At 38.1% G+C, this 27,436-nt stretch overlaps 2 protein-coding genes across 2 annotated transcripts in view; both read right to left on the bottom strand.

Moving 5' to 3' along the window:
* PTPRB (protein tyrosine phosphatase receptor type B) overlaps positions 1-2,956 on the bottom strand; it is a gene marked incomplete at its 3' end in the record, with an annotated part of 93,565 nt that extends 90,609 nt beyond the window's left edge. The window contains exons 1-2 of the mRNA XM_084255981.1: positions 2,887-2,956; positions 1,265-1,660 (exon numbers count right to left, since the gene is read on the bottom strand). Of these exons, the coding sequence (XP_084112107.1) occupies positions 1,265-1,660; positions 2,887-2,941 (451 nt within the window). The 5' untranslated portion in view covers positions 2,942-2,956. The remainder of the gene's footprint in view (positions 1-1,264; positions 1,661-2,886) is intronic.
* A 1,762-nt stretch (positions 2,957-4,718) lies between these two features.
* The window catches only part of PTPRR (protein tyrosine phosphatase receptor type R), a gene marked incomplete at its 3' end in the record, with an annotated part of 234,267 nt that continues 211,549 nt past the window's right edge, over positions 4,719-27,436 (bottom strand). The window contains exons 12-14 of the mRNA XM_084255015.1: positions 26,979-27,136; positions 22,396-22,509; positions 4,719-4,812 (exon numbers count right to left, since the gene is read on the bottom strand). Coding sequence (XP_084111141.1) covers positions 4,719-4,812; positions 22,396-22,509; positions 26,979-27,136 — 366 coding nt within the window. The remainder of the gene's footprint in view (positions 4,813-22,395; positions 22,510-26,978; positions 27,137-27,436) is intronic.

Below are 27,436 nucleotides of genomic sequence, written 5' to 3'. Positions count from 1 at the left end.
CAGCAGTGTATTTCAGTCAATCGCCTTTTCTGTTTCCCACTCTTCTCTGGTGAATCCTCTCACCACCCCTGCACCTCTAGCCTACACCCCAGGTCTTGTATGCATAAACAAATAAATCTTTTTTTTTAAAGATTTATTTATTTATACAAGAACCGGGGTACAGGGCAGATGTGCAGGAGGGTGCGAGGATTCACCAGAGACAGAATAGGGAACAGAACAGACTGATGAAATACACTGCTGAGGGGAGCAGCGGGCGGGACAGAAGAGGTCTACTTCGTCATGTGGGATTCTCGCTGACTGGCCGGGATCGAACCCACACTGCAGAAGCTGCGGACAGCTTCACAGTGTGGCACTTAACCGCCTGCACCAATAGGGAGGCCCCCAAAAAATCTTTTTTTTTTTTTTTAAAGTTTTTGATCATACATTTAGGAACTATTGGTATAATGGAATATACAAAGGACAAGGAGTCAAAAAGTTTGGGTTCTAATCATACATCTATCACTAGATTATTTGAGATAATTCACTTAACCATGATAAATTTCAGTATCCTTAAGAAAAGGCTTTATGTCTAGATAATTTCTCCAGTGATTTGTAAGGTTCATTTGTTCCTAATAGCCCATGATTCTATTAGTTTTATCTTTCATGGCTTCCTAAAATAAACTTTTATCAGGACTGAATTACATGCTGTACCAGGAATCTGTGAATTGTGCCTACCATCTAGTTTACATCTATTAATGGTCAACAAATTAGAAAGTTCAGTGTTTACACACTGGCTCTTATATTTCAAAAGTCTACTATCCCCCAAAGATATTGTCCTCAAACACTAGTACCATAAATTTGCAAAAGCACAATTTATTATCATCCTAGTCTTATTAATCATCATTTTGATGTTCTAAGATTCCTTGATCATTGGTCTTAGCTATACATGTAGACTGTTACTGCATGTTATTACACATTACGTATGTATGTCAAGCTCTGTAGTCTTACATCTAGCAGTACTTAACTAAAATGCTTATAAAAGAGAAGTTCAAGATATTGTTGAAATAAGAAAAGAAGGGAAGGAAGAGTGAGAGAGAAAAGCTGGGTATGTTTTAATGAGCATAAGGAAGCTTATCCAGTCACTGGGCACTACACACACATGATCCATTAGTTTATGATTCCTTCCTAGGAATACTGGGACATGTAGACTTCCCTTGAATGTGAAAACAAAACAAAACAAGACATTTAGCAGAACTTCCAGAGATGATTCTGAGAAATAGCTCACCTTTTTTAAAGCAGAGGCTTTCATTGACTCGTTTTCCCTCCTTGTTGACATCTATTTTCATCCAGCTATGGAGGTATTTCTTGCCCTTCTTGACCACTACCTTGAAGCCTTGTTTCTTGAGAAACAGAGAGGTATTTTCCACCTCAAGGAACCCTTCCTTTGCATAGCAAGTCCATCTGGGGGCCTGGGAGCAGGGGGCAAAGATGACTGACTGGGAAGGGCCCCCAGATGAATTGAAGATGCCCAGGCACAGTGAAGAGTTAACATGAAGTAGCTTGCCATCCTCAGTCCACATCCACTGCTGGTTCTGGTTGGTGCCATTACATGAGCCCATGGCCACTACCTCAGTTTTGAAAAGGCACATCTGTTTCTGGACATGGACAATCTGAAACCCCTCTGGAAGATGAAAAGTTCAGAGTGTTATGTAGCAAATTATAAGGGCCATTAGAAAACAAAACAACTCACTCACAAATCAGTTAACACACAGGTCTACTTATCTTTTGCTATTGCTATTTTTTTCAGGTAAATATTCCCAGATTCAATACATGTGATTTAAAACCCCAGATGTTAAAATGTCAACATGTTCACCCTTCCATATATTTTCACATGGTTTAGAGGAGAAAACATACCCCCAATGAGATAGTAAAAGGAAGCTTGGAAATGAAACAAAATCATCCAAAGGATATGGTGTGCTATTTTAGCCCAATTAAATATACTGAAGTTATGAAATGTTCATTTCTTTTTTTTAACCATTTTATTCTTGACCTCTTCTCTGCCTATCCCTCAGAAAAGGCACACCTTTTCCTATTCTTAGGTCACCATTGCAATAAATATTTGTAAACAAATTGCATAGCTTGAATAAAAATTGGAAAACTGCATATATTTATCCAAAAAGAAAATTCAAATGAATTTTGCCACCTCTCTAAGCACACCCTCTTGCTAATAACAGCTAATGAAAATATTATTAAAGGATTAAATTTCTTAAAGTCCTTGAGTGAGAAGCAGTTGTCTATTTTGAGAAAAACATCTGTAATTTCCTCTGAAATAGTTACATATTAACAAATCAACATTTCTCAATGTAAGAAAATTAAATACCTAATTGTTAAACATCAGTAATAAAAAGTGAAATACTCAGGCTCAGAAACCATTTTAATGTACTTTTACTTAATTCACCCAGATCTTCCTTGAAAATATTCAGATTTTCCTTCCAAATAACAACTTTCAAATAAAACACACCACAATTCACCCTTTTAATTATAATTTTTTAACACAAAAGAAAACAAAACTAAAACCTGATTGGAAAAAAGCATGGACAATACCACAGACTCTTACATAATGATAAAAATTTCTCCTCAGGGTACTTTACTCTTTGCTGTAAAGATGCCATTTCAGAAGCTGCCTGGGTGTTTGGAGATCCGAGGAGGCCATTTATTTTCTTTTGGAGAACTCTCAATAGTGAGAACAGAGCTGCCTCCTATTATTCCCCCTCCTCATCGCCTTTGGCAAAACTGCCATGGAAACCTGGCTCCATTGTTGCCTTTTTTCAGACAGAATTCAAAGGACAGAAAGTCTTTGCTGCTTAGTAGAGAAACACCTCAAGAAACTGAGGCAGGCCCACTCACCTGAGCTCCCGAAGATCAAGCAGGTAAGAATCGCCATGTAAAATTCAGCCTCCATTTTCCACTTAACTGTTCATGCTTCGCTTGGGGGAAAAAAAAAATTCTCCCAGATAAGAGAAGCAAAGACTAGGAAGGAAATGTGCCTTCATGGTGGGGGGAAAAGTCAGTGACGAGCACTTCCTCCTATTGAATTGTTTGGGGAAGTTTTACACCAGTGTCCTTTTGTCTGTTTCCTTAGAAAGAAGGGATTATGATTACCTCTATTTTTTATGTAAAAAAATTCCAGCCTCCAGCAGCCGAATAAAACTGTCAAGTTTTCTCTCATGTTCCCTCTGGCACATGACTACTTCTTAACCTCAAGAGGGAGGAAAGGAATTGTAATCTTAGATAATTGAATGTTCCTGCAACATTACATCTCTTCAGGTGATGTGATTCTGCTGAATATACACAAACCATGTAATTTATGAGGGTCTATGACAAGTGACATAAAGACATAAACATGTGCTGTTTGTATAATCATATAGTGGGAGTCTATCGAGGAAAACCACATAATGATGGCACTTCTAGATCATTATCGCTCAAGTGATGACAATATTACATTTTGAGATGTCATCTCCACTGGGGAGAGGCAGAGACTAAAATGAAACCCATTGCATTATCTACTTCAGTCTTCCCCTAAAAGATAACAGTTTCTGAATAGGAAAAAAATAGTACATGCTTTACTCAATATTTAGTATTAAGAGGAGTTTATTGGCAGTATGAAACAAAGTCAACATGATTGCATTAAAAATTCATATTTGAGCAGAACATCTGGTGTTTGCTGAGTGTAGTTGTTTTTAACTTTATTTGTCTCTTGAGGATTAAAACCTTTGAGAAATGTAAGGATACCCATGGCAGGGTCCTTTGAAGACCCTCTGGAAATGGGACAGGTTGTATCATTCCCAAAGGCATCTGCCTTTTCTTGGGAGAAAGATTCCAAGTAGACAGCATATTCAAAATTTCCTTCTTTGTAAAAGACAAGTATTTAAAATTCTTGATACATCATAATTACTATAAATTTGTGTTTTCCCTTTTAAAGTAAAATGACTCACAATGTAGAAATACAGTGGATAGAATTCTGGAGCAGAAACCACTTCTATGCCCAATAATAGAGAGTAATATAATACCCAAGGACAAGTAATACCTAATGACAATCATTGTGCTCTGTAATTAATTGACAGGAGGTACTGATAAACACACATTTCATAGGTAATATTATCAAGACACATTTTTATATAAAGTAGTTGCTGCTTTTGAATTTTTTCAAAAGCAAGGACTTAATTTGTTAAAAATCCATTTCGATCACTTGCAACTTTAGTGGCAAGATTCTGGTAACTGAGAAGGGTAATAGCACTTAAAACAGGAACAGTTTAACAGCTGACAGTCCACTCACAAGACAGATTTTGCAAACATTAAAGCATCTAAAACACAGTAATAATTTCTTCAGCAGCTCTTCCTGTCATCATCTGAGGACACTTCACTGAGTATTTCATACATACATTCTGTGAGGCAGATAGTCAATACAGGCAAAACAAAGTCTGCCTCAGCTGTGTAAGAAGTCTATCATGCCCCAATCAGCATAAGACCTTCAAAATAATTTAAGGGATGCTTACAAATGCATTCATATACACAAGGGGCTGGCAATCCGTATATTTGTCAAATCTTCCACAATCCATGCCGCAGCTTGGCTTCAGGACTTCTCTTTCCTTCCATTACAGGAAGTTTCTTCTAGAAGCCTCAAATGGGTAATTGATTAATCACCCCTAGAGAACAATGGTCTGGTGAGCTTCAGTGAATCACTGAACAGTTTCTGTTGAAAGTCTGCTCTCATACAGGCACAGAGCATGATGCACAAATTCATACTGTTCACTGGTTTGGACCATTCCACCCCTGAAAGGAAAAGATAAGACAGTAAACTTCTTATTGGGAGCACCTTGCAATCTCGAGCAACACAGAGACCATTGTCAGGGTGCAAAGGAGATCATCCCATATCCCTCTGGCTTCTTCTAGGTTGGTAAATAAACAAGTATCAGCTAGATTGATAATGGGAAAAAAGACAAAGAGAAGTTTAATAACAACTTGTATGCCTTCTGTATACAAGAGAGAGACCCAGCAGGATTGAGTAAGTTACATGGCTTCAATCACCATCTTAAATGGCTTAGCTTAGACAAGGGAGGTTGGTGGAAGTATAACAGAGTGGTCCCCAGGAAAAGGAAAAGTTCCAGGTTCCCTGCCCCACCCAAGGGAGGGTGGAGCTAAAGAGTGGAACTAAAAAAAAAAAGGAGCTGGAGAAGAGACTGAAGAAGGAAGGAAGCAGGATGGAGAGCCAGAAGGAGACCTGGAGGAGGCACATGGAGCAGAAAGACATGTAAAAAAACTATGCTTGTCTTTTGGTCATGACTGGTTAAAACAAATGTGGGTGAGAGACCTGTGGAAAAAATAACAATGGCGCTTTTGTCTTGATTTTGATTTTGCTCTTTTCCCCACAGATTTGTCTGGTTGTTTATGACCCTTTTCTGTGGGTCCCCACTGGAAGTTGCTTGAGGCTTGTGGCAGGCTTTTGGGTCTTGCTCTGGACCAATCCCGTTTGGCTGGACTTTTACCCATGAGGGGATGGGTAACTTTGGGTGCTTGATTTAAAAACTATATTCTTTGTCTTTCCTGTGTTGTTTACTAATTGTATTAAAGTTCCTTTCCATTAAAGTCTTTAATGCTTTGTGTTGATGTGGTGGATGGCAAAACCTACTTAGAGCAGGCAGGGGGTTCTGGGGTGCCCCCTCCTTGCCCTGTAACAGAAGGGAAAGAGGAAGTTCAGTTGGGAGTTTGACAAATGTATACAGATTTCAGATCTGCCTTCTCCACTGAAATAAGGAGATTAGGTCTTCCTGGGAGAAGTCCTTATGGAAAGAAGTTTTCATATAAATATCAAAAGCAAGTCCACTCAACCTTCAGAGTCCCTCTCATGAAATCAAACTTTTCCAGAAAGGTACATTTGGGTATGGCAGAATGTTGCTCTCCTAGACCATATCCAGGGTAAAGGGTTATGCCAAAGACACACAAAACAGTTGGCCAAGTGGTTATTTTTGTTAACCCTCTTACCTATGTCCAAATGACCCAACTGGTGAAATTATATGGGGAATATAACCAAAATAAAAATGTATACAGTGTGCAAAAATGAAAAATGATGTAAGAATTATATAAAATAAAATATTTTAAAAAGATGCTAATGTTTATAAAAGAATTAACCCAGTGCCTGGCACACACAAGACTCTTGATTAATTTCATTGGGATGTAGTGCAGCCTAGTGGTTAAGAACTTGGACTGTGCAACCAGCCAGGCTGTCTGTGTCCAAATTCTCTGCCAATTCTTAGTTGTGTGATCTTGGGGAAGTTCCTTTAAACACTTTGTGCCTCAATTTCCTCCTCTGTTAGACTGAGATAATAAAAACATCTATTTCATGTAGCAGCTCTCCTGCCCACCTGTGCCTATGCAGGCCTCTTTTTTAGCAAACCTGTCTCTCTCAGGCCAACTCTTTCTGCCTGCTTGTGTCTATGCAAACATCCTTGACTTCCCTTCCCTTTTTATAATAAACCTGCTTTTTTGAGTATAAAAAAACAAATAAACAAAAAAATCCCACTGATTTCATAGGACTTGGTGAGGTTTAAATGAATCCATGTATCTGGAGCATTAATATTACTCTTGAGGAATGGCATAGCTCATCTTTTGTTAAAATGTTTCATGCACTTGGATTAAAATTAATTGGAATATGTTTACCAAACAAAATTTGACTGTAAAATGTCCTTTCTACAGTAAAAAGAGAAACTACTTTTGAAAGGTCTGTTGGAGTATGGTGTATGGAAATAAACTCAGTTGTTGGGTGCGGTGTGCTGGGGTGACTGTCTAGAGGAGTTGGAAAAAGGGAATTGGACTCTTGCTCCTAACCCTCCTTTGTTACTTGTATTATCACTAACTACTAAGTAGAGCTTTTGTTTTGGATTAGTAGAAGGTAGTGACCTTCATGAGAAATAATGATGCTTCTCATTATAATACTTTTATACACAAAATAACTATATCACATTTTGCTATCAATAATGGTTCTTTTATTTGGCACAGATACCAGATAGTAATATAAATATTAGTTATTTTTCCTGCTCACTGAATAGTATCATCACTGTTAGTAACTATTTGAAGTTCCATAAAGTCTCCATAAATCTGTAACTGTACAACTAATTTGAAATTATGTTTTAACTAGCTTTCCCTAGTGGCTGTTATTATTCAAAATAATTACTTTTACACCATTTAAACACTTCAACTTAAAAGCAAGAAATATTGCCTCACTGTAACATGGTATTTGGTTAATGGGAATAATGACAACTGAGCCTGTATCTCTGTTACTTGTTAATTTCTATAAATATAAGCTTACAGGATATAAAAACAGTAAAGCCTCACTCTTCTAAACTAAACTAAGTAGATTGGCACAATGCCAAAATAATGTATTTGGCAAGAAATAAAGAGTTATAAACATAGTATTTGGTGAAAGCAACTTATTTGCAGAAATATGTCATTAGTCTTTCCCCCTGAAATTGTACATTTGTTTGTACTGAAGGCAATTTTTTGGCCAAAGCATTGCTTAATTGTAAGTTGACAACAGAAATGTCCACTTGAGGATGTGGTAATTCTTTCTCTTCTTAGTTGGATGATGTCATCTGGACACATCTTTTTTTTTTTTTAAAGGTTTATTTTATATATGCATACAAGAGCTGGGGTGCAGGCCAGAGGTATGGAGGGTGGGGTGGTGAAAGGATTCACCAGAGACAGATTAGGGAGCAGAACAGGTGGGTTGACTGAAATACACCGCTGAGGGGAGCAGCAGGCGAGACAGGAGATGTCCGCTGTACCATGTGGGTCTGCTCCCTGGCCAGGGATCATTGAACTCATGTTGCAGTGATTAGCGATAGCTTCATAGTGCTGAGACTTAACCCCTTGGGCCACCAAGGAGGCCCTGGACACATCTAAAAACATAGCAGGTATCTGAAAGATGCTGGCCTTGACTGAGAGACTTGGGAGACAGAAACATTCATAGCAACTATTAGGGCAGCCCCAGGGAGCTGAGAAGCTTCTCCTTTCCTCCAGCATTCACAGAGCTCAGAGAACCATGTCTTCTGTTCCTTGAGGTGCAGACCATGTGCGGGAACTTACATGTGATCCACCTCATGGGCTTTGGTCTGTGAACTTCCTCTCACCATTTACCTCACTGTTATAGGCCCCAACACAAAAGAGTGGGTCCTTTGTCCTCTAGGGAAAAAATTCAGCAGAGAGTGCAAAGTATAGTTGAACCAGGTAAGGTTTTATTAGAGAGGCTCATCCATGCAGGAACCAGTGTAGGAAAGGTTCCTAAAAGGGAACCTAAAAGGGAGTTAGGAGGAGATAATTAAAGTTAAGTCCACAAGGAAGGAGGAGGGCAGCATCATCACCCGTTCTGGGCTGGGCATGCCTGGGCATGTGCAGATGGGTTACGTTCTAACTGTCCATGCAGTTCTCGGCCTTTTCCCTCCAGGAAATTGCAAGATAATCATTAGTCAGGATCTAATACTTTTTTTCCATCATGTGGCCTCATGGTCATTGTGGTAGGTCAAGTTGTTTGCACCCACCAGTCCATGAGTTAAGTCCACCTGTTCAAACAGGCATTAGGGCAACTCATGCTACTGGCTTGCCATGTCTTTCACCAGGCTACCTCCTCACTTTAAGGCAAGATTTTCCCTTGCTTGTATATTCTGGTATACGTATTTATGCGTCCAACTTGTGAATGAGACATAATCTACATACTATTCACAGTATATTTTAATGCTTCAGGCATATTTACTATGGCATTTCATCAACTAATCAAAGGTTGTTTCAGCCAGAAAATGTCGGAAAAAAGGGGAAACAAACTCATTAGTTGTAGGTTAGCAAAATTCATGTGGGTCTGAAGTCTTAAGGAAGGCATATGAAAAGTTGTTACTTCTCACTTAATTTAGGAAATAATAGTGAAAGAACTGGCAGCTGAGGTGTCCTCAGACATCATTCATTTTGATGGGTGACAAACTGCAGGCCTTTCGGAGGGAGGCAGCAGATGGTCAGCTAATTTCTGCTGAAATGCTCATGGACCCAGGTACCTTTAGAGGCAGACATTCCCAAATTGGCAGGAAATCTTTTGAAGCCATCAAAATAAATCTGCCCTACTCTAGCTTTCACCCCATTGGTTAAACTGAAATAACCCAAAAAAGTCTTAGAGCTCCTCTTGTAGTCAAACAATAGCTCTCTAAATGTTGGAAAACAACCATCAAAGTCCCATAATCTTTTCTTCTGTAGACTAAACATCCTGTGGTCACTCAATATTTCTATACAGCCTGGTTTCCCTGTCACTCACCAGTTTAGTCTCCTTCTATAGGACATTTTATCAACTATGCCCTTCTTCGTCTGTTATGTCTATACCCAATGAGTTCTCGTCAGTGGGAATATTTTCTCCATTGGCCTATGTGTTATAGGACAATGAGTCTGCATTTGCAGGTAGATCAGGTGCTAAGATCCCAGCATACCTACCTGGTCCCTGGGGTTTTGCAATCATTTTAAGATACTGAGTGACCATTAAGTTAATGAAAAAATCCACAGGACTTTTTCTGAAAGTGAAATTACAATTCCTCCCACTCACCCCGGCTCTGCCACGTCCTATTCTTACATTATTGAATTTTTGAAACTAAATGCAGGATTTTCTATCAATTTCAACTTGTTGTTTGTAGCACAATCACTATTTCTATTATCAGTATATTAGCCTTCCATTTCTCCCTCCCAGTTTTGTGCTTTCCAGATATTTTATAAGCATGCCCCATATCTTTTTTATCTGTCATTTATAAGGAGAAGGAAAAGATAGGACCAATGTAGGGGCTTTTTTTTTTGTTAAGTAGCATCTTTAGTATAAGTAATTTATATCATGTTATGTGCTGCCTAATTCCAGTCCAAAATTGTTTCCAAGTAAGTGGTAGGTTCTTTAAGGGCAGAAGTGATATCTTGTCATATTTGCAATAGTGAAAAGCACTCATTAGTTCTAAGTAAATACCTGTTAAGTAGGTCGCCAACTATGTTATTTCATGACAAATGAAAACAGCTAACTTCTGGGATAAAAGAAGACAAAGGGCACCCCAGGATTCATTCACTAGGGGCTGGCTCAAACTCAGGAACTCATCATAATCATCTTTGGAAATATTTAATAAATGTCCAGTTGCGTAAATTGGTATATCGACCACTTTGTTGACTTTTATAAGTACTTAAAATCAAGTATCATTCTACAGATTTTACTCCATTGTGGGAGAAATAATTTTTCTTTTAGGTAAAAAATACCTTAAAAAGCTAATATAGTGCCTGTCTACAAAATCCATTTATACTCCATGGATGAATAATGCTAGATAAGTTATGGACCCCCCAAGAGAGTGCTGTCGTAATTCATCTCCCAGAGGAGCTCTGATTTGGATCCAGGTATCTTTCAGGTCAGACAGTCCTCCATGGACTTGCTGAAATTTGTATCTGTAGTACTGATGTAAAGTTCCTAATGAAAACTCATCCTCAAAAGTAAATAGCAGGGGTATATATTCTCTCTTTCTCTCTCTCTCTCTCTCTCTCTCTTTCTCTCTCCCCCCTCCCTCCACTTTATAAGGCATCATCCTACTTCCTTTTAAAGAGTAGGTACTAAAATAATAATTGACTTCCAATGGACCTATCACTTAGTAGGAAGCAATTTTGGACTGGAATTAGGAGCATATAACCTGATATAAATTACTTATACTCAACCAAGGTTAAGATTTTAAAAGATTTCCATGGTCTCAAGTTGAACATCTCCAGTGGAGAAGGCTTTGGGACCCAAAATAGCTGGAGCATCATTAGTTAGGCAGCCTGCCTTAAATCACCATCATTACACAGTACATTTTATTATAGCAGCATCCTCCTTAGAGAATACTCTTAGATGCAAATCTTTCCCCAGGAGTTATGACACATTAGACTATAATACCTATTGTCAAAGAGGAGTCAGTTTATCAAAAAATAGTAATGTCATATAAAAGTAAGGCAAGGGAATCGAGTTAGCTGTGAGAGTGTTTAGTATGTAAAGTCTGTAATGCAAAGGTGTCTTGTTCGTTACCAGCAGGGGCCGAAATGTGTTAAGAGGTAAAAAGACACCACCCACTGTTGTCAAAACAAATCATGTCTGCCCTACTCACTAATTGCCTTCTTTACTTTATTATGTAGTTATTACTGTGTTCAGTTTTCTCATATGCAAAATGAGTAATAAGCTAATAGGACTTACCTCATAGCATTATCATGAGAAATAAATGGGACAATCCATTTAAAATCTTTAACATGCAAACTATAGTAGGATTAAATCTCAAACTTAGTGAAGGAAAATAATGGTTACCAGAGGCAAGAGGGGAGGAGAGAGAAAAGGATGGGGGGTGGACAGAGGGGGTGTGGGCATGGGTGGTTTGGTGGAAAGTGAATGGAACATGTGCACATATGGAGGAGTAAAAATGTAACCCCTCAAATTAAAATAAAAATTAAAACAAACAAAGAAACACACACACAGCTGAACACATACAGATAGCCTACATTTCACTATTTTTATGTTGTACTTTTTGATGCTACCTAGTCGAACAGGACTGGTTGGAAAGCTTTGGGCTGAGGCCTCTGAATGCCTTGGAGAACTAAAAACAAACCTGACAAAGGATAAAATATTGCCCAGGTTGGGCAATATTAGATGGTAAGATCCAAATTTATTTCTAAATTTTCTCTAGCCTGGAAATCCGCTATGGGGGAGGCAGGTGAAGTCATGGGGAGAAGCAGATACAAGTCTGAGAGATTCATATTTGAATTCTTGCTTTTGAACCTGGTAGCTAAATGATTTTGGACAAATCATTTAATCCTTCCCAGCCTAGGTATCCTGACAGATATCATCAGATTGTGAGGGATCCATGAGTGCGCATATCAATGTGAACTGAAGGTATTCACAGAATTCCTGGGACTCCAGGTCCCAGCGGTGCCTGAAGTCCGGTGGCTGGTGAAGGACAAACTTGAACCTTGAGAACCAGCTCCTAATCCCAGCTTTGACCAGGGCAGTTCTGCTTCTTATTGGTTTTCCATATTAGTGTTTTGTAAGAGATTCTTGTATTCCCAATGTTTTTTTTCCCCATTGTTTGCAAAAACATTTGAAATTCACTGGCTTGGCAAACAGTATTTATCTAGGAAGTTTTCAAGTTTTGCAATGTTTAAATACAATAACCCATCAGATGCTTAGCTGTCATTCAGTGAGTTCTTATAAAAGCTGCAGATTCTTTGGAAAATGCTTAGTTAATACTATGATTACGGTGGGTATGCATCTAGTCTGATTTTTTTGTTTGTTTGTTTTTGCTTGGGGCTGTTCTGCTTCACTCCTCGTGGTGGAATTATTAATAGGGCCATCTTTCAGAGGTGCCTTGGTTTAGATGACAAATTATTTGCTCACCCTAATTATCTCCTATTCCAAGCTGTGGAGGAAAGTCATTCCTTTTATTGAAAAAGTAGCATGTAGGCCGAGTGGCTTTGGTTTCTTTGTGGTCACAGAATACGAACAGTTTATTTGGCCTGACCACAGAGGATTCAGATACACTGCCCTTCCAAAAATGTCAGATAGTTCATATCTCATTAGCCCCACCAAACACAAAAATCAGTGTCATCTTAATCTTCATGCAGCGAAGCACGTAGCTGTGTCAGCTGGTGGTAAACTCAGGTTAGGAGGGGAAATAAATGCAGTTTTTTCCCTTTGCTACCAGGAGGTTGTGTTAACTGCCCTCCCCTCCCCCACATGCCCATGAGAGAGATTTGGTTTTTAACATGTTAAAATTGTGACCTTTTGTGACTATTAACTCACACATAGGGAGAGCGACAGCCTTTCCTGTGGCACCGCCCAGCATGTATCCGGTCTAATCAGTAGACAGAAGAAATTCTGCAGCGGTGACTCACTTCTGGGCTGACAATGGAACTCATGCTCCTTGTTTTTTTTTTTTTCTTCAAACCTGAAATTCTTTTGGTAAAGTTTGGTACAGTAAATTTAGAACAAAAGGTGTGGATGTTAATAGGCCTCAAGGGTAAAGCTCCTATTGCGTGGGCGGGAGTCAAGTGAAGCTAAAGTTTGCTGGGGTCACTCCAGGTGCCTCCGACAAATGTTTGCTCAGAGTCTAAGACAGACATCAAATCAAGGAGGAAGAAAGAATTTAAACAAAAATGCGATTCAGAGTGATTCTGACCAGATATGGGGAACAAAGACACTTTCTTGAAAAAGGTGTGTTCCAAGGTATTTGTAGGACTTAAAGGTCAACACATATTGAATGATAATTCAATGATTAATTCAATGCTCTAGCATGTCTTGAGCTTCATTTTTCCCCATAAAAATTAGTCCATTTTCTTCTGAACATGCAGGTTAACACTCAATTAACTCCAAGCTGAGAAGGAAGAGGTTGTCCTGGCAACCACTTGGGAGATTCAGTTTTACAAGAGGACCTCTTGTACAGTCTCAGAAAATGTGATGACAAATAAAGCCATACCAATTTCTAGGACTTTATCTTGAAGAGTTCTTAAAATAAGTAAGCCAAAAATTTCAATTGCCGATCTTCAAATGAAATCTTTGAAATCTGCTAATTAAACAATTTCTATGATTAGTTGGGAAGGCAGAGAGATATGAATGAATATAGGACTAGCTGATAAAAATTATAGCAATGGGTATAAATTTTAGCTTTGGGATTATTTTAACCAAGGTTTGGAAACAAAGAATGTTATTGGGACACATATTAGCCTAGGAAACTGGTGGCACATATATTGTTCTTCTTAGATTATTATAGTAAAAAAAAAGAAAAAAGAAAAAAATCATCAAACTAAAGTGATTAATCAAAACATTTAAACAATGATATGACGCACATTGGAAGCATTTTTCTATCCTGTCTGGAAAGCCACAAATAAGGCCTTTGGATGTCATTCCAATTTAAGGCCTCCGAAGTAAGGATGTGTAAAGACAACTGCAGCCTCACCACTGACTCTCAAAAGGGAGGATTAGACAGATTGTTTCCTGTTTCTGGGGAAGAGGAAAAAAAAAAAAAACAGAAAGAAAAGAAAAAAGTCTTGGTATCACATAGTATTTTTTTAAATATGTGTTTCATTTCCCAAATTCTGTTTTCAAGTTTTTCCTAAGTCCAGAGGTGCCAAATGGGATTAAAAGAAATATAAAGAGGAAGAAGTTGCCTGAGGTCAACCTGCAATGGAACACATTTCTTTCCTCCCTAAGCAGATGCTGTCTGGCTGTCACGTATGGCTCCTTCATCATTCTCTGTAACGTCTATGTGTGTATGAAGCACTTTCAGAGTGTCTTGGGCCATTTTATTAGAATGGAATATTATTATTTTTTAAAGGGACAGGTGCATCTCTCATATGCAATGTATAAATGGCCTTCTATCACAGTCTCACACTGAAACTCTGGCATATATAAACCTAAATGAGACTTTTATAGCAGGAGCTACATTGGGTGAAAACTGGTTGGTTTAGCTTTCATAGCAATTGTCATTCAAAACTAAGTGGTACAGACTCACTTTAGTAATACTTTAGTAGGATGTGGAATGACTTTCTAAGGAATAAAACATGACTATATGGTGTTTAATTTAGTTCTGTTACAGGTCTTTTTAGTCACCATAATTTCTGAAAATCATTGACCTCTATGTACATAGCCCTTCTGTTAACAAGAAAACATGATTGAGCAAAAAAACCTTTCACAGCCATGCTGCCAACAGAAAGTTCACTGTAGTTATCATGTACAGATATTAAAAATCAATAGTCTAAACTAAAACTGTAAGAGATAAACAATTTCCCTTGGTTTATATAACAATTAGTTCAGGGTCATTGTCAAAGGCAGGATTAGAATATGAACTTCCTCTCTATTAATCTCATGCTTAACCCAGTTAGGTCTCCCGCCACAGAAAACAATAGTTTTTTGAAACCAAACAAATCCGAATTGAGGCGATCTAATCAAAGCAAATTGGAAGTTCAGTTCAGAGTGTAAAAAGTAAAAAAGTCAGAATTTGTTATGTGACCTTGTATTCCTCATTCATTACTTTTATTTCTTGGATTCCCCCGAAGAAGGAGAGAATTGTACAACATTCTTAAAACCAGACTTCTTTTTAACCATCCCTTTCCTAGTAGGCATTTAGCAAATGTTATGATTATCTTTTTGGTTGCCATTCCATTGTTCTCTGCAGAAACAAAGGTTCAAAGACTCCGTGGAACAGCTGAAAGGGATTTTAGAAAGCCAGCTCATCATTTCCCCATCTCTGAAGCCCACGATGGGAAAGGCATCTATTGGAGGGAACTTCAAAGCCATTTGTGCTCCCAGCATTATCAGTAGACCAAAGAAACACTCATTTCAAATGTATGTAGGTGTTGTTGTGAGTCACAGAATAAAAATTAACTTATAAGCATTATGGGTTTCAAAATAGAATTATCAAATTGATGTCCATGAAATATTTTACTAAAAAAAAAAAGGAATCTTCCTATTAGAAGAGGTTGGGTACCACTGACACTCTCTCTTTTTATATAGATAGACAGTAAGACCTAGAGTGGACAAGTGCTCACATGGGAATGAGGGAGAGAATCAGGACTGGCTTCAAACTCCTACACATCTTGCCCCTCATCCTCTAGTGGAAGCCTGGTTATTCATCCCACAGGCCAGTACTCAGTTCTAATTGTCTGCTACCCATTTTTAAATTAAAAACAAATGCTGTGGAAATGAAGGAATCTTTCATTATTGTACTTCTAAGTAAAATACCTGTGGGTGCCTCCACTGGATTTAAACTCCTACTTGGAAAAAACAAATCCTATTTTAGTACAAAATATGCTCAAAAGCATATTATTACAAGGAGAATCACAGACTCATGAATCTACAGTGTGAACTTTAGCAACTATTAATAGAAGTTGCCCTAAAGCCAACAAAAATAATGTCTTGCCAGAGAATGAGGAATCTACCAAATGGCTCTGTCGTTGTTGCTATACTGGAAATATCCGTTCAGCACAACACACTCATCTCTAATGCAGACCATTTGACTTTACCAATAAAATGCAGATTTATGATCTAAGTACAAATTGCCTGTTTTTGTCATGCTTAACATCAATGATCAAGCACTGCAATTTTTTTAAAGTTGGGATTTTGATCCTGACTAATGTTCAACTCTTGACTTATTCATGAATAAACCCCATTGCAAGGATTAAAATCACTGCCTTATGTTTTCCTTTGTTGTAAGCCATGCCCTGGCTTCTCAGAGGAGGAGGTTATGAGGGGAAAGAGGTAGAATATAAAACAAGATGGACTATGTGCAGCCTTGGATCAGTAGTGAGTAGAGGCCATTGTTTTAAAGGGTAGGGAAGGATGGGAAAAAGGCCATGGAGCTTGTATTCTGCAGAGCACAATATACCAGCCCTCTGGCGCACTGGCTCTGTCTTTATGTCCCTTGTTATAGGAGCCAGATGCTTCCAATTGGCAACCCCAGCCTTTTAACCCCCCTTTTAGTTGTTTCCAACCAGACTCAAATTCCTATCCCATCTTCCATATTCTCTTCACCAAATTTCTTGAATGAAAAGCTCGTATTTATTCTTTTATGACTTCTTTCCCTTCCATCTAGCTACACTTTGAGGAGAGTCATGGTCTGTCAATGAATCATAAAAGCATGCTTAAAGGAAGCTAAATGGGTTTCTATGCTAGGTGACTTTTCAGATCCTTTAATGCATTAATACTTATTGTGACTATCCAACTGGAGAGGGGTTCTAAGAAATACAACATATAGTTGCTTTTCTCCAACTTAAGTGAGAAACTTTTTTTTTCCTGAATAGTAGAAGAAACTGACACTTAGCAGACTCTTAAAATTCAATTGATAATTAAACAATGTCCTGAAAAACACCATGGGAAAAGTCTGTTAAGGAACTATCTTTCTGTGTCTAGGGCATCTGCATGTTTAGTAGTAGGGACTTAGTGAATGTTTATTGAATGAATGCATGTATGCGATTCAGGAGCACACTGAGCAGAGATATTGGGTGTGGAACACGAATACAGGAAAATCTAGTAATACCAATCCAAAATTTCCCTGTTCCCCCCAGGCAGTGGACTTGTGACATATAGTCTCACAGGTCCCCTCTTCTTGGCTGAGAAGACCTTGCACTAGGATTAAGTAAAAGCTCTGCTGTCACCATCTTGAAAATTTCATACATTAAAAAAAATGTCCCATGTTTTCATTTTAAACTTGGCCCTGCAAATTATGTAGCTGATCTTGTGTGAGGTGTCCTTTGCTAGGGCTGTTTCTCTTCCTGCCTCTCTTTCCCTGTGCCCAGAGCTGTTCACCAGCCTTGTCTACTGCAAGGGCTCAGGTGTGCTTAGAGGCCCTGCTTCGTTCCCCCTCATCAAAGGCTAAGTTCTGAACATAACCTGATGCAGGGAGTTCCACTCTCTCTAGTTATACTGAAAAGTTTAGATCATCTTGTTTAGTTTAAAGTGTTAATAACCAAGATGACCAAGTATAACCTTTACCTCCCCTCTCTAGGTTCAATGGACTTTTAAAAGTTCTTTTTAAGTCAAAGAATGGTTCTCCAATAATGGTATTTTAAATATTCAGTACACATAGCTAGATATTTTTGGATTAGGCAATTTTCCTATTTTTCTCCAATTATCCTCTTAAGGCCACAGCTGATAAGGCATTCTACTTATTCATGAAAGAGCTCTCATTCACACTAAACTTTGCTTTTAAAATTATGGTGTCTTTGCATTTTTCAAAATGGCTAAGCAGTATCAGAGATGTTTTTGTCAAGCAATATTACAATAAAACTATTCCAAAGGCCTATTTAATTTTTTTTTAAAGAGGAATCCCTTCTTTTTATTTTTTAAGATTTATTTATTTATTTATTTATTTATACAAGCACTGGGTACAGTCAGAAGCGCGGGAGGGTGAGAGAATTCACCAGAGCCAGAGCAAGGAGCAGAGCAGGCAGAAGGACCGAAGTACACTGCTGAGGGGAGCAGAGGGCGGCAGGAGAGGTCTGCGCGCCATGTGGGACCCTCCTCCGGTGGCCGGGGAGCAGCCAGGGATCGAACTGGCGCTGCAGAGGCTGCGGGCAGCTTTGCAACCCAGCGCTCAACCGCTGCGCCACCGGGGAGGCCCAGGCCTATTTACTTTTATCTACAACCATCATAACTTCTGAGTAGCAGGATAGCAGAAGCAAGAGGTTAGAAGGATAGGAGAGAAAGAAGTTGGGGTAAAGGAATGGAGAAAAATTTTCAGTTTTGCTTTTCATAATAGCTAGGGGAATATACAATAGAAGGAAGAATGAAGAAGTGGTAAATTTATGCTGATACTATAAATGAAGGCAAACAATAGAAGGATCTTCCAAGAAAAGTTTTAAGGAGAGGATCTGTTTCATAAACAATAGAAGCCACTGCTCAGAAAGAATTTATGTAGAATGAATCTTGATTAATAAATCAGAATGGTTTTGACACACATATTGGCAGAAGTTCAAATCTAGGACCTGGGGAGCCTATAGGTTTCAGATCAACAGAGAAGTTGGGTATGTTTTGAAGATCCTATCAGAAGTAAAAAGACAAGCCTTGTGGGAAAACCTCAGTGGTCATGGAAGGCCAAGGCTAACATTTCAGGCCATTTGCTTTAGGAAGGAAGAGGCAGATAGAGGAGGCTTTGTGATATGGTTATAAAAAATGTATCTGTGATTCCATTCAAAATGAGAGGACAGTTTGCTAGACTGGACAGGAGAATGTGACTGAATGGTGGAAATCAATGTGAAGAATGGGCTGCAAAAGCAGGTGTGGAAGATGGGAGGGTGAATAGGCAAGACTCAACAGGAACAGGAGTTCATACAATGAACAAACCAGGCCCAGTGTTTCAGGCTGTTTTTCCATATTGGATGAAGGGAGGTGATAGAGGCCAATTTGGTTTGGAGTCAGCTTAGATCCACACGTATCTTGTGTTCTGTGGAGTTCAGGCACAAACTCACAGGAAGGCAGCCTACAAGGGTATCAAGTGGAGTTCTGCGAGGGTTGGGAGGTCCCATGCAGGAGCCTGGATATAGAAGCATAATGCACAAGAGATCAAGGTCACTGTGACAGCTACAGGCTAACTGGGTGCTGTCCTTTACTAGATGACCTAGGGCCCTGTTCTGGGTGAAGATAGGTCCCAGAATCTGAAGTGAAACAACTGGATCTTATTCCAGCTGGGATGAACAATATCCAAGGTAAGGCAAGGGGGTTTCAAATGACTAAGGAATTATAAGAGAGCAGGAGCAATCACTGGAACTGATCTTATTACACAAGCAAAATATTTTTGGAAGGAATTGCATGTGGGGTATGGGAAGGGGGAAGTGAGGAGTAAGAAACACAGGTTAAGTGTTCTGCTCAGTTCATCACAGGTTTAACCTCATTTTAATGAAATGAGATTATTGCAATCCCATGAGGTATATATTATTAGTTCCAGTTTACAGATGTGTGTTCAGGTTTCTTGCTATATATGTTGAAAATAACTGTGGCTAAATTAAGGACATGCTTATTATATGCCAAGCACTTTATACAGATTCTTTCTTAATCCTTACAACATCAACATGAAATAGTTAAAAGGTATACTTCTATTTTCAGAATGAGAAAACCAGGGCATGGAGAAGTCCCATAATCTGTCTAGGGCCACCCAAGCAGAAAAGTGTGGGAGCAGGATGTGAACACAATCTATTTCCAGAGGCTGGAATTATAACTCTGATGAACAGCCTCAAACAGACCAAAGTTAAGAGAAGTTAGGGAAGATACACTTGCAAAGATTTAGAAGTTATTATTTAGGAGACAAGAAATGATAGGGATGGGGAGGGGAAAATCTCATCTTGACAAGGTGATTTTAAAAAAATTAATCTTTATGACAATTAAGAAAATACAGTAAATACCACATATAATATGTATGTGTGTATATATATAGATATATGTATGTATGTGTGTATATATATATAATCTTATGTCATTGCATCTGCTTTAATCTGAAAATGGTGATAATTTTAGGATAAGATTTTTTGTCCTTATAAGCTAATTATCAACTTCCAACAGAACACCAATTTTTAAAATTGAATTTTTTTTATTGAGGTAATACTGGTTTACAACACTATATATTAGGGTATAGGCTCACACCTCTTCAAATGCATGTTACTACACCACACTTACTACTAAAACACCAATAATAATCTTCCTAGATAAGGGGATTTAATTTGAACATTTAATTTTTTGAGCTAGGAGACACATTATTGATAATTTTAATAAATATGAAAATGCAAATAGCACAGTGAACCTTTATGGAAGGCTTACTATAAGCCAGAGTCTGTTCTGAGTTATTTACATATACAGTTTTTTTTACTGAGTTTTCAGCACAATTCTTTTGTCTCTTTTATTGAAATCCCAGAACCCAGCACATAGTAGGTGCTCAATAAATATTTCTTGAATATTTTAAAAAATAACCATCTACCTTTACATTTAGGCAACCCTAGGTCAGAGGGCTGTAGTCCAAAAGACTCAGCTCCCATGACCCTTGTGTTTTCTTACTTCGCAGCATTTATCTCTGTCTGAAATTATCCTGTTTATTTCTTTGGTTGTTTATTATTTCCTCTCTCTTTGTTAGCATGTAAACTCTGGAGAGCAGAGCCCCACTCACCTTGTTTAGTGCTATGCTTGCAGCATCTAAAGCAATGTCTTGGACATAGGAAGTAATTAATAAATATTTACTGCACAAATAATAGAAGTAAACCCAGTATTTTCATCCTTTCAGAACAGCTTCTTCTACTATATCACATTGAGTTGTAGAACAGAGAGACTGGCTGTTCATAGCTAGGGTGGCCTCCTTCTCCCGGTGCTGCTCACAGGAGCATCTGTTCACTCTCCATGTCACTGACTCAGCTGTGCACTCACCCAGGTAGACTAACCCAGGAGCACGAAGAATAGAAATTTCTTGTTTGTTCTGTTTTCAACATAAATAGATTTCTCACAGTTGTGATCAAACCAAATATATTTATAGAATAATGACTCTTTTGCCTCATACCCTTTAGGTTGGCTAGTATAAAAAAAAACAGAAAATGTGTTGCAAGAATTTGGAGAAGTTCTATAAACTGCTGGTGGGAGTGTAAATGTGGAAAACTGTCTGGTCATTCCTTAAAAATTAAAAATAGAAGTACTATATGATCTAGCAATCTCATTTCTGAGTATGTACCTAAAAAAATCTTGAATAGCTATTTTTACACCTATGACCATAGCAGCATTGTTCACAATAGTCAAAAGGTGAAAACAACTCAAATGTCCACCAATATGAATAGATAAACAAAATATGGTATAAAAATAGAATGGAATAGTATTTAGTCCTAAAAAGGAAGAAAAATTTGACACATATTACAACATGGATGGACCTTGAGGCTATGATGCTAAGTGAAATAAGCAATAACAAATAGACAAAGAGTCTGATACCACTTATATAAAAAACTTAAAGTAATGAAATTATAGGACTTCCCTGGTGGTGCAAGGGGTTAAGACACAATCTATGAAGGTATCCGCAGCCAATGCAGCACAAGTTCGATCCCTGGCCAGGGAGCTACCCACATGGCACAGCAGACCTCTCCTGACTCGTCTATTGCTCCCCTCAGCAGTATATTTCAGTAGATCTGCTTGTTCCGCTCCCCACTCTGTCTCTAGTGAATCTTCTCACCCCCCATACTGGTCTACACCCCAGTTCTTGGGTGCATAAGTAAATAAATCTTAAAAAATAATGAAATTATAGATACAGAAAGTGAAAATGGCTACCACAGGGTCTGGAAGTAGAAGTGGAGAGCTGTTGAATGGGTACAGATTTTTGAAAGATGAAGTGTTTTGGTGGCTTGGTTGTACAAGAATGTGAATGTTCTTAACAATACTGAACAGTACTTTAAAAACAGTAAAATGGCAAATTTTGTTAAGTCCATTTTTCATAATTAAAAAACATAGATTGACTCTTGGTAGTATGACATTTGTCTCATTTTAAAAGCTGAAGATTCCTAAAGTGAATTACTGAGTAAAGTCAAATGAAAATGCTGAGTACAGATTAAGAAATAGGGTGTTACACTAAGAACTAACAGTTATCATCACAAGCAATCTGTGTTAGAGATGAGAAGGGATTAAGCGTAAGCTTTTGGTTTTGGACTCTTGATGTTCAGTGTTGCAAATAACATTTGCTTCATGGTTTTTAAGCATAATGTATAGTCTTAAGCATTTTACATAAGTTTCTAGAGAGATTCAGAATTTTAGAGCTTGTGATGTTTACACAGTCAGGCCGATCAGAGAAAGTTGTGACCGATACACTGTTCTGAAGTCCTGCAGACACTCACCTGTCTACACGAAGCTGACAAACAATGCTTAGTGCATCGACAACCCCTTCTTCTTTCAACTGTTGACAGCCGATGGATGTAGCAATAAAACATCCTGTTCTACCAATCCCTGCACTGGAAAGAAAAGATAAAGAGTAAACAAGTAGAAAAAGTAGTTCTTTTAAAAGGGTATTTTCAAATCTGAAACAACATTTAGGGTTATTATTGTTAGCCATAATATTATTTTTGGCAATCTTATATTGAACAATTATTATTAATGATTATTAACAATAACAATAATATGATAATGATAACAGTAGCTATCATGAACTAAATATTAAAATCCTGGCTCTGGACTAAATGTTTAAACTACATTTTTCTTTCTTTTTTTTTTTTAAAGATTTATTTATTCATGTATACAAGAACCAGGGTACAGGCCAGACATGCAGGAGGGTGAGAGGATTCACCAGAGACAGAGCAGGGAACAGAATAGGCAGACTGACTGAAGTATACTGCTGAGAGGAGTAGCGGGCACAACAGGAGAGGTCTGCTGCGCCATGTGGGTATCTCCACGGCCGGCCGGGCTGGAACCCACACTGCAGAGGCTGCAGACAGCTTCACAGCACTGCACTCAACTGCCTGAGCCACCAGCGAGGCCCAAAACTACATTTTTTCATTTAGTTTGATGCAGTATGATGAGTGGGGTGGAGGGAAGTGATGACAGGAAAGAAAAGTGAAAAAGGCATTGCAGTAGTTCTACAAAGAATAACTAGGTCCTAACTAGGACTAGGGCAGTAGAAAGGGGGAAGGACTTAAATACATGATATACAATAGACACACAAATACTCATACACAAAGTCTAGAGGACAGGAGTTGACCAGTAAAAAAAGCAGAAGTCAAAGGTGATGAGGTCTGGAAGAGTGGAGGGCTGATAGTAACGATGAGTCAAAGAGAAATTCTGGAATAAGGTAGTGAACTCTGGAATTCTGACTTGAGGGAGAATGAGGAGAATTTGGTCTTGGATATCCTGATGTTGAAGATTCTAACGTATAACTGAAGATTCAGTTCAACTTAAGAGAGAGGATGTGGTTAGAGGCACATACTTTCCAAGTCCTTTATAATCAGGTGATTTTTGAATGGGAATTGTCTAGGAGGGTTTACACAGTCATCTGCCTTAGATAGTGTGCTGTCAGCCTAATAGAACCTTTCTGTCATATTCTTTCTACTTTCTCAGCAATTTCAAGTTTCAGCCACTTACAGTCTATGCAAATTTTCTTCTAATCTACATTTAAATTCTCTAACTTTTCCCTGAATTCTATTTTATTTTGCATTTATCTTTTTAATTCACAATAAATAGCTTAATATTCAAAGCTTCTTGCTTCCAAGAATGCATATTTTCTCACATTTTCAATGTCCTGGACTTTTTAAAACATTTTTTAAAATTTATTTTTTTACATCATTGTTCATTTTTAAACAATATTTGCTTCCCCCACCCCCTCAGGTGTAGTCCCCATAGAATTTCCTTCACCAATGCACACGTGCACCATCACCTCAGCCCCCTGTGCTCCTCCCTCTCTCCCTCTGATCCTTCTGAATTCTAGATTGGCATTCCATTCCCTAGCTGGAACACTTTATGTTACTATTTTGCATTTGCTTCAGTTCAATATATTTAAATTTAATGTATATGAAACAGAATTATCTTTTCCCTCAATGGCTTTACCAGTCAGATATAAGTTTTCCAGCCTAGAAATCTTGGCACATCCTTCAACATCTCCTTATCTCTTACCTCCTACATTCAATCTGTTATAATCCTTATATTTTCCACCTTCCTAAAGTCTGAGCTTTTGAGATCCAGACTTTCCTTTCTATAGACCATGCTCACATTTTTGACATCTCTTTATTTCATGATTAGCAAGGATATCATGATTTCCAAGTCCCAACTCTTTTCTTGGGCTAATTCATAATACACACATTTGCTAGGTTTCTCTCTGTAATATAAGGACTTGATTATATTACTCTCCACTCAAAAGTTATAAATGACTTCTGATAGTTAGTTATAGCACAATGTCTAAGCAAACCTATGACGTTGATGACCTTGCATAATAGAAATTATCTAGCCTTCAAGTTTTATGCCTTCCTACTGTCCTAGTATTCTTTGTATCATTGTTTTCATTTGCATGAATCTTTGCAAAAAACATGTTTATTTTCCTTTTTTTGTGAATGGGTATTTCTCTCGTCAGAAATGTTTTCCCTGCCACTTTTTTTTTTAAAGATTTATTTATTTATTTATACAAGCACTGGGTACAGTCAGAAGTGCGGGAGGGTGAGAGAATTCACCAGAGCCAGAGTGGGGAACAGAACAGGCAGACTGATGAAACACACTGCAGTGGGCACAGCAGGAGAGGTCTGCGCGCCATGTGGGACCCTTGCCCGGCAGCCCAGGATTGAACCGGCGCTGCAGAGGCTGCGGGCAGCTTCGCAGCCCAGTGCTCAACCGCTGCGCCACCGGGGAGGCCCCCTGCCACTTTTTAAAATCACAAATATTGGTCATTTAAAGATTCTGTTTCAATATTATTCCAACTTTCATAAGTTTTCTTTAGTCCTCTTGGTTTGAATTGTTCCCCCTTTGGGACTCAAACAGCATTTATTTCTTATATCTGAGACTTGTTTATATTGAATATAAGTGCAGAGGAATTAAAAGGTAGGAAAGGTCTCTTTTACTTGAAGTGTCTAAAGAGAATTTGTTTCATTAAAGGGATGGGATTTAAACTGTACCCTACAAAAGGCAGGCATATTGGTTATCATGCAGAGGGAGACTATGTATGAGAATAATATAAGGAAAGGATTGTTGCATAACAACATAGGGTATGTGACAATGAATAGACTTGATTGGCTTGAAGAGAAAATTATTTAGAGTTAAGTGGGAAAAAAGACTGGGAAAGTACACAAAGGCCTAAAAAGGATTCCTATAGAAAGTTAAGTTTGGACTTCAGCTCTAAAAACGGAGGTACTCTGCTTGTTTTTCTTTTCTTTTTTTTTTTTTTTTTTTTGATAATTTGATGAAAACTACGAACATTCACTTCCCGGGAAAATTAAATAAAATTATGTATTTTAATTTGTACAAATAATTTCTAGGCATTCATTGACTCCTGTAGTTCATCCATAGATTAAGAACTTTTGTTTGGCATTGCGGAGTCTTTGAGAAGTTTTGAGCAGGTACTCCATTGCTGAAAGAGGGTTTTAGGAACATATCCCAGGTAAGTATTAGAGTAAGTCATAATGGAAGTGGAGTATGGGGAAGTGGGGTGTATATGTGCAATTAGCCAACTACTTCTAGAATACATGGATGAGGTCACAGGGCTTGAACTTGGGTGGTTGGACAGGAAGTGATGATTACGGGAGAAACTTTGAAGGGAAAGCCAATCTGGTGACTGATTAGATACTGATGCTGGAGTTGAGAGAAGGGCCAAAGATAACTGTAAACATTAGATGTTGAGCAGTTGGAAAAAGGATGGCCTCATTTTTAGAAATAGTAGTCAGAAGAGGAGCTGGTTTTATAGGGGAAGTGGTTAGCTTGTTTTAGACATTCTGAAGGTTTTATGATTTTAGCGGGGGGGGACAGTCCCTGTCCTAAAGCATGCCAATGAGGTTGTTGCTCCTTTACTTAATGCTAAGCTTACGAGAAATCCTATGCTAGAAACTGGATAGCGATGCCTTTGGAAAAATAGGCTTATAGTACAAAGATTCAAAGAAGAAAGTGGCTAAAATTAAAATTTAAAATATTTATTTGTAAAAGATACCTAAATTACCTCATAAGACATATGAGGTTAAACAAAGCAACACAAATTGTTTTGAGAAAGTATGAAGAGTAGATGATTGGTTATATAAATAACTTCAAAAATATTTATTTAGTCTGGGCACACTCATTGGAAAGCAGGGGGAAGACAAATCAGTTGTAGGGGAAGAGCTTTAAGCTGGATATTAAGGACAGGAACCACCATGGACAGCCATTGCTTTTATAGGCCTGGCATCTGATCCCCCTATTCTGGTAACAACCCTTCGTTTCACTTTCTGACAAGCTACTACTTGCCCACATCCCATTTCATGAATTTATTTCCATCTGACTTTCATGAGATAACTTTCAAAACAGTTGACTGATTTTCACCAAATTTGACATAGCCATTAATGTTATCAAGATACAACCCAAATATATAATTCAGGCGCCATCTTGAAACAAGAAAAAAAAAGTTATTGATAATTTTAAAAAATTCTGTCATTCCTAGCTTTTGTGATACTAAATGGATCAATCTTAGTTTTTAAATAGAAAACTGAAAAAGTTCTCCTGTTCCCTTAACCATTTGTTTAGAAATGGTATTTTCTTACTGTGTAATTGTTTGCTGAAAATGCAATAATAATAATGTCACTTAATTTCTGTATAGCAGCATCTTGATTAAGACTCAAATATTAGGAAGCTAACCAAATTTCAAAAAAGTGCAATTGACCAGCAAAGGCACAACCTGAATGCAAAATCTAACTTCTCTTTGCACTCTGATTTTACAAAGGATGGACAGTTGCTTAGTTAGAAAGGACAGTTTATGACTTACCTGCAATGGACAACCACAGGCCCTCGACCTGTGGAAGCAAGTCTGTCTTCCTCTACATCCAGCATGAGCTGTAGAAGGGGCTGGGCACTGTCTGGAGTCTTGTGATCAGGCCATGAGGTGTACCAGTAATGCTTCACATGTTGGGTATGACTTCCTTGCTGAAAATAGCAACAGCCACCAAATGCCTCATTTACTTGTGGAACTAAAAGTCATCCAAACCACAATACTGAATGCCTTCTATCACTTTCATTTTGCTGGCAACTTATTTCTAGGTGGAAAAACCTCTGGGAGATTTTTGAAGACTACCTTTTTGCCTTGGGAAAACTTTACAGTAAATATCTTGATGTCAAAGTTTGAGAGTCTTGCCTTTACCAAATAAGAAAACATTTAATACTGAAAATGTGTATATAATATATGCTAAATATTTTTTTAACTTGGTGTAATAAACAAAATGGCAA

This window comes from Talpa europaea (genome assembly GCF_964194135.1).
Source record: "Talpa europaea genome assembly, chromosome: 15".
NCBI lineage: Eukaryota > Metazoa > Chordata > Mammalia > Eulipotyphla > Talpidae > Talpa > Talpa europaea.
This window is presented reverse-complemented; position numbering and strand designations above follow the sequence as displayed.